Source organism: Barbus barbus (genome assembly GCF_936440315.1).
Source record: "Barbus barbus genome assembly, chromosome: 1".
NCBI lineage: Eukaryota > Metazoa > Chordata > Actinopteri > Cypriniformes > Cyprinidae > Barbus > Barbus barbus.
The window spans coordinates 17,157,388-17,170,963 of NC_136729.1; the positions used below are offsets into that span (position 1 = coordinate 17,157,388).

Below are 13,576 nucleotides of genomic sequence, written 5' to 3' on the forward strand. Positions count from 1 at the left end.
AACAACTAGCATTAAGAAAAGTACAAAGCTGATATAAACAACACCAAATGAAAATCAAGGCACCCCTGTCTATAAATTATACATGCAATCTAGCAAAGGGCCAGGTGTCACCAGAATAGGGTCCATGACAGAATCACAGCATCTATATGTAAAACAGCAGAGGCCAACACAAAGCACTAGCTGCATTGTTTTAAAGTGCACATAATGAGATGCACCCCCCCCCCCCCCCCAGTCTGTCTGCTTTTGTTTAAGCAATATTTAATCATCTCCATATAAATATAAATGCATTTTTCTTTTTATTATTTGCTGTTTTCTTATTAGATTACACTAAAATAGAGGTATTACATTAAACAATTATCTTTTTCTTTATTTCACACACACACACACACAAAGCTGACTTATGAACCTTCAGATCTAGAGTCAACTTTCATAAAAATAATGATAGGTACAGTACCATTTACAAGTTTGGGATCTAAGACTTTTAAGTGTTTTTGATAGAATTTATTTGATCATAAATACAAAAAAAAAAGTAATATTGTGAAATATTATTACAAATTAACTGTTTCCCATTTTAATATATTTGTATAAAGTAAAAATGTAATGTTCCTGTGGTAGCAAAGCTGAATTTTCATCAGCCATTACAGTCTTCAGTGTCACATGATCCTTCAGAAATCATTTACTATTCTGATTTGGTACTTAACAAACATTTCATATTATTATAAATGTTCCTTAATTTTTTGTGGAAACTGTGATACATTTTTTAAGGATTCTTTGATGAATTCAAAGTTCAAAAGAACAGCATTTATTTGAAATTCAATTTATTTGTAAAATCTAAAGTTTTTACTGTCAATTTTCACAAGTTCATGCATCCTTGGTAAAAAAAATACAATTATTTCAAACAGAAATTAATGTCTACTAACCTCAAACGTTTGAACAGTTTCTAACTGAATTCTTAATGTTAGTTTTGCAGTTGTGTAGTTACAGTGACTGCTTTTATAAAGCAGAGAGGGATATCATTCACTGGCTGTCTTCATCCTAATTACTCAGAGAAATAATTGAAATTAAAATAGCCACTGCATCCAGCAGCGCAAGGATGAGCTCGTTCACCTCCGATAGCACCCGCACATCAATAATCATATTATCAGTGGGCCATGGATAAACAGAAATAGCTGGCCTTAGCATATTTAAGAGCTACTTTAGCCAGCTGCTATTAACTCATCTCCCTAGTTATTTATGTCCCCTGCTTCTTAATAAGACTCTTGGCAATATTATTCTAATTATATCAGTCCAATCAGCAGTATTGCATGTCTGGCCTCATTTACATTTGCCAGTGCTTTGTCTTTCACAGAGGGATACTAATTCAATGAGACGTTTAACGTTTACGTTATATGTGGCCTGCAGAGTTCGGCCTCCTCTACCCTTCCTGTCCATTAGAACCGCTGTGTATGTATAAGTGTGTGTTGTGTCAGTATGATTGGGTTTGTCTCTGAGCACATGAACGATTGATCAGGGTTACTCTATGGCACAATTGAGTTTGCTTTGTAATACAAATATGTGTTTAGTTCTGTGAGGGTGTGCTGGCGGGCTATTCTAGATGTCGGCCCATAGCAATAGCCTGTAGCTGTTGTAAACAAGTTTCATTTCATGAAAAATCTTGTCTGTGAACATGTACACATATCATATGAATGAGTTGAGATGTAGTGTTTAGGTTAAACTAAGCAGGTTTAAACCAATATTCTTACAAGAGCTGATGTGAAGCCAATTTTTGGAGCTTTCAGGAAAAAGAGGGGGAAATGAGAGGAGAGACGGAAACTTAAGGAGAGGAGCAATGACAACATCATCCACACTGATCACTTTTTCCTCCTTGCTTCTAAGCAATGACATTAATCTGGAAGATTAAAAACTGTCACGTCTGATGATTTACTACCATCCACCTTCAGAAAACACACAGCAGTGCATATTTTCTATTATTCATGCTCTTTCAGGCTGTGATCATAGCAATATAGTTGACCTGGAGGTCTCCATTACAATAACTGAGGGTCAGAATGTCGATACGGTGTAGGTCTACTTAAGTTCAACAACGCATGATCAAGACATCAAATACCAATTGTTCAAATGATAAATATATGCATCACATTTTTGGATTCCTGTCATTCCTATCGACATACTTATTTCCAGTTCTAGCTGTAATTTTACCTCAATTTGAGATTAAAAATTGATTATAAGCTTTGCTCGTTGAGATCGTGTGCTTTTAAATGACATTAATTATTATCTAATATATATGTTAATTTAAATATGTCAAAAATATATATATTAAACATATAAATACATAGGCCATGACAAAACAGTTTCTTTTGTAGTTTAAATGCTTTCAAGTTTATTATTATCCATGGTTCATTTCTATGAGGGCTGTTATAACTATTCAGTTTTTGAATGTTAAAGTTATTATTATGGCTTTGATGTTAAATTGAATCGCTTGTTAATTTGTAATAAAATGACACAAATAAATTTCAGATTGTCTTCTAGAGGACGTAAAGCTGTTTGGAAGATCTGTTTGGCACTTACAGTTGGAACGGGCAATTCAGTATAGTTCAAATTAATCTACTGCCCTCTTGTGGCAATTGCCTGTGTACAGCCAGCAAACAAAGTGTTCAGAGCAGTTTACTGGTTTATATGTACAGAAGACAGCTGGGGTTTGTTTTTCTATAATGACCAGATGACTATACATGATCCCACTTATTAATGGACCATGTATATCAGTAGCGTAGCCAGAAACGAGACTGCGTAACGTCACGGAACAGACTGGGCTGTAAAAAAAAAAAGTCGCTAGGTTTATTATTATGTAACCGTTATGGGGAAAAGCCACCAAAAGGGTCTGAAAGTTACTAAATATTGTGCTAAAGTCGCGCTCGTGTTTGTGAGACGCGGGAGCTGATGGCAGCGGGCGGTGGATATTGTTGCGGCCCGCCCAGGTAAAGTCTATGTGTGGGAAACACTGACCGTATCCAGACACAATATTTTAAACTAACCAATCGGAGACGCCCTGCTGTAGCCGCTGAGTTGCAACTTCTTCATCTGGTGCTTCTCCATCCGGATCAGATTCTGGGTCAAACTGAAAAGTTTGAACGACTGCGTGTCAACGAGCCATTGCGATACATCCGCTGTCAACATTAGCACATGGTACCGTGGCCGCTGGTTAAGACCGAAATCCCACCCACCCTCCACCTTGCCCCGCCTCTCTGTAAACATGTTGTCGTATGTTATATCAGTTTTGAGGATTTATTAGCCTGTCTGTAAGTAAGTACTTGTTCATGTATACGAAGTAAAAATGCTAGTATTTTTGTAAACAATCAAGCAAAAAAGAAAGAAAGAAAGAAAGAAAGAAAGAAAGAAAGAAAGAAAGAAAGAAGAAAAAGAAAAAGAAAGAGAGAGAATTTGCCATTGTTCCACACTGCTGCTGTTTCGGGCATTGCCACAGCTGGCTCTTTTAGATGAATATGCACTGTATATCAATGTGTGCACATATCAACTTGATTATAAGCCTGTAGCCTACATGACATGGAGGCCCCCGTGCAATCCCTTGCATTTTTTTTTCTCCTGCAAAAGAACTTTTTCTGATTTATTTATGTACACTCCCGATAACACCAAAAGGTTGTGCTTTTGTAAAATAGAGAAAATAAACAAGATGCGCTTTCTTCCATCTCATGCAGTCTCCGTGAAATGGAGCGCGTCACAGCAATGAACCTGCTACTTGCCTCACAAAGAAATCAATAGAAAGCCTGAAATGTCTATTAAACTAACCAATTAAAAAAAAATTCTAATTATATAGCTGGAATGAAAAGGTGCATTTCTCTATTCAAGACACGTTTCATGTGGAGATGCGAGTGCAGCGTCAGCATTCGGCAACTTCATCTTTTCACCCGACACTGACTGAGAAGAAAGCACTAGTTTATTAACAAATAATTAAAATGTTTTCTTTCCCCCCAACTATGAGGGGCAGGCCGTGCCGTTCTAAGGCTCAGCAGGAGAAGGAGAAGGAGCAGTCTACCCTTCCGTCGCCGTCAGACCGTGTCAAATTTTGAATGGGATTGATAGGGAGGGCAGACGATAGTCCCGCGGCGACGTCACGGCGACGTCACTGTAGAACCAATCTTAGGCGGCGACGTACGTGAGAAATTTACATAAAAAAATGACGTGTGATTGGTACGTCTGAACTATGTACGTCGCATTCCATGACGCCTGATACATACAGATTTTACAGTAATTAGTTAACTAACAAGTGGCAATAATCCATAAGAATTCTACATTTATTTAATGTAGTATACTACATTAAATAAATGTAGAATTCTTATGGATTATTGCCACTTGTTAGTGAATAACTAACAATACACACACTAACACGTGTGTGTGTGTGTGTATTGGCTGTTATGTTAGTGTTGAAGTGAATAAATTAAACATGTTTTGAACATTAAAGGCATTATTTTAAGTTGGATGCTATGGCCCTAAGAGCCTATGCTCAATTTTTCTTTCTTTTTTGATCCTTCGTGATCTTGCCTGAATTTTCAAGTCTTTTAACATTTTCTTCAACATTAAATGTGGTGCAGAACAAGTTATTCTGGGAAAACATTCTTGGTTTCATGTATATAGCTTATCTATTTTGGAAAATAAGAGTTTACAAAAAGTGAAACAGTAAAAAGTTGATGGTAGAAAGGATTTTTATGATTATTATTATTATTAAATTTGTTACAACAAATGAATACTAACATGGTAACTTCTGACCAAAAAGAGGAGCAGTTATAATAGATGTATGAATTTCTGATGCTCAGGAGGAGAACAGCAAATTCTGAACCAGGGGTTGTCAGCTGTGGTCTTCAAGGTCCACTTTCCTGCAGAGTTTAGCTCCAACCCTAATCAGTTGAGAACTCCTGGTTTAGAATTTGCTGTTCTCCTCCTGAACTATTATAATTGTATTTTTGCCATTATAACCACTGCTCTAAATCAGTGGTTTTCAATCCTGGTCCTGGGGACCCACCGCTCTGCACATTTTGCAAGTCTCCCTTATTTAACACACCTGATTCAGATCATCAGCTCATTAGGAGAGCGATCCATGAACTACACTAAGTGTGTCAGATAAGAGAGACATACAAAATGTGCAGAGCAGTGGGTCCCCAGGACCAGGATTGAAAGCCACTGCTCTAAATCATCAGCAATTTCAACAGCAACCTGAAGGCTTGGATATTAATCTTGTCCACTAGATGGAGCTATAATATAAGGAATCGTTTTAGTCTAATATTATTAATTTGTATTAACTTTGAATGGAAATAAATGCATTGATTTATGTAACTTGTGTATTGACAGTGTAGTTTTATATAGTCCATTTACATGTAAGTTTGTGAAATGTGAATCACTAATATTTGATGGTGGAAAAATAGAGAGTGCTGAAAGGTGTATGTCAGATAAGGGAGAGATACAAAATGTGCAGACTCCAAAACATGAAATGGAACCCCTCCTGCACTACAACAGTGGGTGAAAGAAATAACCAAAAAGATCATAATTTGTATAGACAAGGGGTCTCCGGCCCTGCACCTGGAGAGCTACTACAGACTTCAGCTCCAACACTGCTCCAACACACCTGTCTGTAATTATCATGCAACCCTGAACACCTTGATAACTGCCTCAACACCTAATGCAAGTATTAATAGTTAATTATCTATTTCATGTTCTGTTTGGCTCAGAATTGTCTAGAAATTGTATTAATGACTGTTTTATTAAAAGCAAATCGTTTTGTTTTACTGTAATGCAATCTCTTGAGTTAGCAAGGATATATTCATTGGCAGGTAAATGTGAAAAGGTAGCCAAAGGAAAGTTTTATATATATAGGCATGAAAGTAAATTGGTAAGACTGAGATGAAGTTAATAAAACAATGTGAAAAGTAGAACAATGGGAGGAAGAAAAAATGGTTTTATAACATCCAAAGAAATGCTGGTAAATAGAGTAACAAGCAGAAATAGAAAGGAAGTTTCAATTATTTACTTAGATTTAATTATACATTTAGTACCTTTGGAAAAATGTGAAAACATGAGACAGGAAAATGCGTACACTGTGTTCAAGAAAAAACTGCAGGTTATGATGAAACTTCCATAGGCTAATAGCCTACATTGAATATCAATATCAAAAGGAGAATATCATTTTACAATTTAAAAAAAAAAAACATTGGAAAAAACATAAGAAAACATAAATATGTACAGCTGAGCTGTACAGTAAATATTAATGGTTTCAAGAGTTTTCACAATTTCTCTGCAATGAACCATTGTTTATTTTAAGAAATCTCAATAATCATATTTTTGAGGGACATGGAAAAGTCTTCCATAAGTCTCCTTTTAATTTTTATTTTCCAAAGAAGCAAGAAAAATAAATACTTGTTTTGGACAATATAAACAATCCTATCCCTTTAACCCTCTGGTACTGTTCTGTTCAACAGAGTTGAGTTTGTGGCAAAACCATTTACGATCCTTGTATTATTTTATTCTATGCTTGATACTTTTTTCTACAATAACTTGCATTTGGGAATGCGGACAAAACTTGTGCTGTTGAAATTATTTGTAGCAACTTAAAAACATAGCCAGCAACACATGAGAATGCATCAATATATTTATAAATAAATGTTTAAGGTTTCAAAATAAAACTTTAAACTGTTGGCTGTAGTATTTCTATCATAAATATGTGGCCAAACATTACAGAGTAAATGCAATTAAACATTAGATAAACAATGGTTTGCTCGTGATGTAAAGTTTAACAACAATCGTCAGGCCGTCTGCTGGCATTTCTTATCATACATAAAATACGTAAGTTTATTGTTTATACATTTTGATACTTTATTTCAACCAATTATTATTGCCACTTTATTACATGTATTTAATTGGTACTAAAAGCTATTGTTCACTTATCTTAATTACCAAAAATATATAAATAAAATCTTCAGCAGATGATTAACAAAATAATCATTACTGATAGCCCTAGTTAAAACAATTGAAAATGAACCTGCATTGTTTTGAAATTTGTGATTAGAATAGTATTTTTGTCATATATTTTGCCATTGTTGATTTCTTGAAAATAATAGGCTATTAAAATGACTTAATCTCCTGAAAATAATATTGCATATAGTCGTCAGCTAATGTAGGCTATTCACACATTGTATAGTCAGCTGTGTTAATTAAAATTCTTACATCTTATTCTTCTCCGGCGTTGGTGTCACGCGTCTGTGTTGCGACGCACTCCTTCTCCGGCGTTGGTGTCACGCGTCTGTGTTGCGACGCACTCCTTCTCCGGCGTTGGTGTCACGCGTCTGTGTTGCGACGCACTCCTTCTCCGGCGTTGGTGTCACGCGTCTGTGTTGCGACGCACTCCTTCTCCGGCGTTGGTGTCACGCGTCTGTGTTGCGACGTACTCCTTCTCACACGTAAAAACTACACGACTGCCGACTTTGGTTGGTAATCCATGGCACGGTGCACCCCCCATACCTCATACCCAACACGTTCATAAACATTACTTTTGTCGGTGCAAGCCTAATTGGCGCAATTGAGCACCGAATAGGCTATAGCCTACACCTATATGTTAAAGGATGGTTAGGTTATTATATTAATCAATTTAATATAAACGTGTCACTAGTTGACTAGAACAATCTTTAGTCGGGGGCAGCCCTACTTGGCACAAGGAACCGATCTGTTTTTAAAATAAAATGCTGTGACATTTCGAAAAGTGCACGCCTGCTAATCACGTCACGTTATATTGCAATGTACTAGTTATGCATGCGTAATGAGTTAAATGTTTTTAATTTATTTAATTTTTTTATGTGTGGGGATGATATGTGGGAGCTTTGGTCTTTCTTAGGGGTGCACCTGCTAGACCCTCCCTAGCGCCGCATGTTTATTACATTATAAAAAATAATTCTGCATCTATTTTTAGGTCTGCCAGCTACCACTGTGGGTGGCACCAGCACACCCCGGCATACAATATATATTATCTTGTTGATTAGTACAAAAAGTAGGCTAAGAAAATAGTCCACTACAATGTAAAAAACAAAAAAACAAAAAAAAAACAAAGGGTGTGTTGTGGCAACTACAATGCCAGCCAAGCAGTACATAAGCAGTACACACATCACATGTGAATCACGTTTGCACTTGTTCAATAATAATTGTTTCAGGATATACCTTAGTTGTTAGTTTGTTCCTATAATTGTTAATCAGTTATGATACGCTGTTGATCTTATCTCAAATTGTACACAAAATTCAATGTGTAATTTAAAATACAGGTAAAATGCGGGTGAAAAATTAATACAGAAAATTCCTTCATATTAATAGTTGTCAGTCATGTGTCGTGTGTCATACATTTCCCTCTTGTGTCCATATTTGGTTTGTTTCCTGTCCTTGTTAAGTTTGATTATCAGTTAATTATGTCCCAGCTGTGTTTGATTATGTTCATGATTATCGTGGCCTAATGGTTAGAGAGTCAGACTTGTAACCCAAAGGTTGCAAAAGGGGAGTGAATGTACAGCGCTCTCTCCATCCTCAATACGACTGAGGTGCCCTTGAGCAAGGCACCGAACCCCCAACTGCTCACCGGGCGCCGCAGGTGTGTGTTCACTGCTGTGTGTGTGCACACTTTGGATGGGTTAATTGCAGAGCACAAATTCCGAGTATGGGGCACGTATGTCACATCACAGTCACATTACACTGATCATTCTGCGCAGCGCCGCTTCAAGTCGAACACACTGTCTAATCTACTCCCTTTCTACTGTCTAAGAAGCTGCTCTCATAACCATGCCCGATAAGGTTTAGGGCTGAGGCAACCTGTAAGAAAAGTGTTTCTCTGAGTATGTGTGTTAGTATCTGTCTGTACAGGGAAAAGCTCAGACAGTCCCAGGACAAACGTTCCACTGCCGATGTCCAGCGTATCAGATATACGTCTTTGGAGAGACGTATTGCGTCGGACCTCTGATCACTTGTCACAAAAATAGTCATCAGAAGATATGCTTCAAGCTTGCGTCCATACAGTATGTGGAAATTGTCTAAGTTTATCTTGGTTTTAGAACCAATCCGAATTTTGATGACTTATGTATTGACGCAATTAGCAACCTCTGTTAGGATATAATTGTTGAGGATTTTGAATTGCATGCAGGTCGGCCTACGAACTCCATCGCGGGTGTTAAAGCTGACTTCTGCGGATGAAACTCCAAACTATTTTCTTCAACCACAATTTGACTCCTGGTCTTTGTTCATCATACCTGGTCCATGGGTTTTAACTGTTATTCCCCAACAGCATGGTGTCTTGATTTTGAGTCGGTGAATGTGACTTCCTACTCATACTTAGTTGTCAGTCACTAGTTAAGTCTGAGGTCACCGTTTCCATGTCAAAACACTCAATAGATTACTATGCGAGCATTTCAGCAGTTTAAATTCACATCTTCCAGCCAATCAGAATCGAGTATTCAGACAGGTTATGGTATGAATAGAAATATACATATTCAAAATGATCAAATCAATATCTAAATAAAGTTTTGACTGAGTAGTTTTGACAAATCACTGGTTTTATTTGAACAATGTATCAGTATCAACAGAAACCCATGAACAGCGAGAGGATGTTATATATGATCGAGCAGAAGTTCTGATAGGTTGTTCTTTCAGTTACAATCACCATACACAAAATAATTTGTAGATTACAGATCCAATATAAAAGGATATATATATATTTTGTAAAGAAATACATTTGAGCAAATAATTGATTAACACTTGTTACACGCACAATGTGAAAAATCTTGGAAAGAAGGGAAGGAAGCTGGCGATTTTAGACTGATCAGGGTGTCAGCGATAAAACAGCAGCACAGCTGCTTCGGTTATCTCTCTGGAAGCACTCCATCCTGCATTAGTACCATAGCCATCCCAGTCGAAGCTCGCAAAGTCCCCACACTGTCTAGGGGCGCCCTCAGGAAAGTGTCCACCTCCACCAATACAGAACTGCAACAATATGAGTGCATTATAACAACAAAACACACCTATGCACTTCTTCAAATGACACTGGGGCAGTTGATACATTTCCATAAATGTATTACTATCAATGCATTATGTGGTGCATGTCAAAAATGCTGTCCATTGACATCGATTTAAATAATCTTGAATATAATTTTAACTCACATGTTCAGAGTTACAGCCGGTTGGTTTGACACCTGAACAAAGAGCCAAGGCTGCCCTTTCAGTATTGAAGACTCTGAATGTGATGAATCCGGGCGTAAACATTGCTGGAAAAATGCAGAGAATATATCACACATGACGTGGCTTTCATTCATTACGTTGATTGAATCTCAACAATGATGCCTTTTAAATTGCACACCATCACTAAATAAAACTGATTTTCCTGTCAACTGATGTAGCTACTTTCTTTAAAAATATTTGAAAAATACTGGCTCTGGAGGTATTGCCATACTTCTGGAATGGGGACCATACAGATTTTTGTTGAAATCCACATTTCCGGTATCATACATTATTGGAATAGCAGGTCCATTATCAGTGATGCATGCCCCTATTCCAAACCTCACAGGGAATTTCTGGGAAAATAAAAGTTCAGTATTTCTGTAACTTCACAATTTTTGTCTTTGACTATATTTTTATGAATGTTTCAAACTCAAAACTGGTATCCAAGTTTATCGGACCTTGAATAAATTGAAAAGGTTTCCTCCGTAGAGGTTTAAGAAGTTATTTTCAGTGTGGTATCGCAGGAGGGAGGTAGGTGACCACTGTTCCAAATCAGCGTTATTAGGAACGTGCCACACAGACACGTCTTGTGCTGCAATGTCATAGTATCCAGGATTCTGTGATAGAATGGAAACAAACGGTCATTTCAAATTCCTCAAACATCTTTTGATTGTCGGTCTAGTATCTTTGTGTCCTTTATGTTGCTCCTATTTTGTAAAACCATAAATGTACTAAAAATACCTTATAGTCATCACTTGTAGAGGCTTCTGCTGTTCCGAACGTGACCGTGTTTGCCCACGTCCCATCACCATCAGGTCGATTTGGGTCACTGCCCTGCTGACTTGACCAGCGATCACCAACAGTACACTTTCCATTCATGTAGTTTTCATGAACACTGGCCACCAGCGTCCAGCCGCCACCCGCAGTGGTCATATCACAGAACGTCTGATAAAGGACTCCTCTTGATGAGTTCAGATAGTATAGCCCATCTGCATGAACAGAAGCATTCCTGAGTCACTTAAACACAGCTGTTGCTTAAGATAAAATATTAACATAAAATGAGCGTACCATCATAAACCTGATACTTTTCATGCAGTTCTTTGCAGCTTCGAGCAGCATATTTCATTCTGCCCTGAAGTATTGCACCCTCAAGACTGACCTTGGCATCACAGGTTTTGATATATGGTACTTCTTGTTGATCCACTACAATGCGAGACATGAAGACTTAGTGGAATGTATTGAGATTCAAAATGTAATTTTAAATGAATTCAGTCCAAACTAATTATAATATTTATTACTTACAAATGATCGCGCTTGCAGCCTCACAGTGCCATAAATTCAGTGAGAGACTGAAAAGGATCCCTAAAAACACAGGTGTAAGAAACATAGTCTGCAAAAAAAAAGAAAAGTTCTTTACAATTACACTCAACTCTGCAAAGCTGAGAGTGACGGTATTGGTTCTATGTTTCGGTGAAAGACTGCTTATTAAAAGCAATATATATGCTCCTTATATTTTAAAATTTCATTTGCATGGAGCAAGAACTTGCGTTTGCTTCTTGTGTGTTTCTCTCCTCTGAGTTGGCGAGAACTGTCAAGGATTTTGGCTTCTTGCTGAGTCTAAAGCTCAGGAAACTTACTCGGGATACTTATACTTACTCATGAGCGGAACAAGGAAAATGAAGAATAGGCTATCTGAGCATAAGCGTCTCGTTCGGCCATGGACAAATCCAGTTCATCCAATCCACATTCCCCCCATTGAATGTTTTGGTTGGGTCAAGACCTTAAATAAATACATTTAATCCTAAATAAAATAACAGATATTACATAATATACTGCTAATGCAGTTTACAATAGCAATATTGCATTTTGCCTCAGAAATGCACATTTGACAAAAAAAAAAAAAGCACTGATTGTGAGCTAGGATGCTACAAATTGATATTTTGAAAAAATGTGTTTGAATAACAAAACCATTTTGGTTACCATTGATTTCTACTATATGGACAAAAAAAAAAAAAACCCAGACATTTCTCACTTTTTTTTTTTTTTCTCTATTCCACAGACAAAAGAAAGTCAAATAGCGTTGGAATAACACCACAAATTATGACAGAATTTTACATTTTTGGATGAACTACCCTTCAACAAAAATAACATTTGCAAAAGTGAACACCTAATTTAAGACATTGATATGGATTTTCCATCAGGCACTAATTGAATTAACATTTTACTTAAATTAAATGAAAACTGTTAATTAAAACTACAGGACAAAAAAAAACTGGCTATCCTAAACACATGTAAAGTACAGTATAATAATAATAATAATAATAATAACAACATTTGTAACAAACACATTCATGCCAAATCACCATATTTCAATGATGTTGATAACTGCAAGGTAAATAACTAGTAGCTTGACAAGCTTGTATTGCCTGTATGTATGGCATGATGTTAGTGTTAGAGTATAGGGATCTATTGTTGTTGGTTTCGGTCCTATTTTATATATGAATTTATTTATTTACGCCAATTTAAGGCGTTGAACCAACCAAAACATTCAATGTGGGCAATGTGGACCGGATGAACTGGATTAGTCTATGGCCGAATGAGACTAAGCGGAATGTGGAAAATAAAGTACAAGGTACCAAAACAAAACTACCTTATTCAACAAGCCGGAGCTGAACACTTTTTTTTTTTTACATTCCACGTTCCGTTTATGCCCAGATAGCCTATTCTTCATTTTCCTAGTTCCGCTCCCGAGTAAGTATACAAGTATCCTGAGTTAGTAACCTGAGAGTTCTTGTACCATACAAATGAAATTTTAAATTATACATAGTCTATATGCTTTAAAGCAGCCTTTCACAGAAATATGGATCCAATAACATAGATTTTTACCTTTGCAGCGTTGAGTGTAATTGTGAAGAACTTTTCTCCTTTTGTTTGTATATGTTTCTTACACCAGAGTTTTTAGAGATCGTCTTCAGTCTCTCCCTGAATTTATGGCTTTGTGAGGCTGCATAATTTGTGTGATAATTTGTAAATAGTGTGACGAGTGTGTGAGAGGAGGGGCTCTGAAACAGCTAGGGCTGGCGGCGTGTGATGAGGCGCACCTGATGTGAATAGAGCCTCATCACCGCCGCCGTTTAAATGCCGAGCGCGCCTCTCCTCGGGAGACCGCTCTCTTCCCCGTGCAGGACACCAGATCCCCTGTTTATTTTGGACACGTTTTTCCCCTTGGACACTATTTTTGATTTTTATTGTTTAATAAAAACCTCTCTGAGGCCTGACGCCACACCCACTGTGTCTGTCGTTTGCTCCTCCCGCCACAAAAGTTAAT

General features: G+C 37.1%; 1 protein-coding gene across 1 annotated transcript; it reads right to left on the reverse strand.

Annotated features, from left to right (window-relative positions):
- Positions 1–9,573: 9,573 nt before the first annotated feature.
- Positions 9,574–13,295, reverse strand: LOC306869091 (intelectin-like). The gene is made up of 8 exons (XM_079415694.1): positions 13,135–13,295; positions 11,551–11,638; positions 11,317–11,451; positions 10,990–11,237; positions 10,707–10,865; positions 10,481–10,601; positions 10,192–10,295; positions 9,574–10,014 (listed from the first exon to the last, which is right to left on the reverse strand). The coding sequence occupies exons 2-8, from the start codon at positions 11,633–11,635 to the stop codon at positions 9,862–9,864; spliced, it is 1,005 nt and encodes a 334-aa protein (XP_079271820.1). The 5' UTR covers positions 11,636–11,638; positions 13,135–13,295; the 3' UTR covers positions 9,574–9,861.
- Between the last annotated feature and the right edge of the window lie 281 nt (positions 13,296–13,576).

What these genes read in the sequence shown, in the direction of transcription:
- LOC306869091 (XM_079415694.1), bottom strand. Translation starts at nt 11,635, where the DNA reads ATGTTTCTTACACCTGTGTTTTTAGGGATCCTTTTCAGTCTCTCACTG. An exon ending in GTATGGTCCCCATTCCAGAA is followed by an intron (nt 10,296 to 10,480) that starts GTATGGCAATAC and finishes GCATTTTTCCAG; the next exon opens with CAATGTTTACGCCCGGATTC. An exon ending in CCGGCTGTAACTCTGAACAT is followed by an intron (nt 10,015 to 10,191) that starts GTGAGTTAAAAT and finishes ATATTGTTGCAG; the next exon opens with TTCTGTATTGGTGGAGGTGG.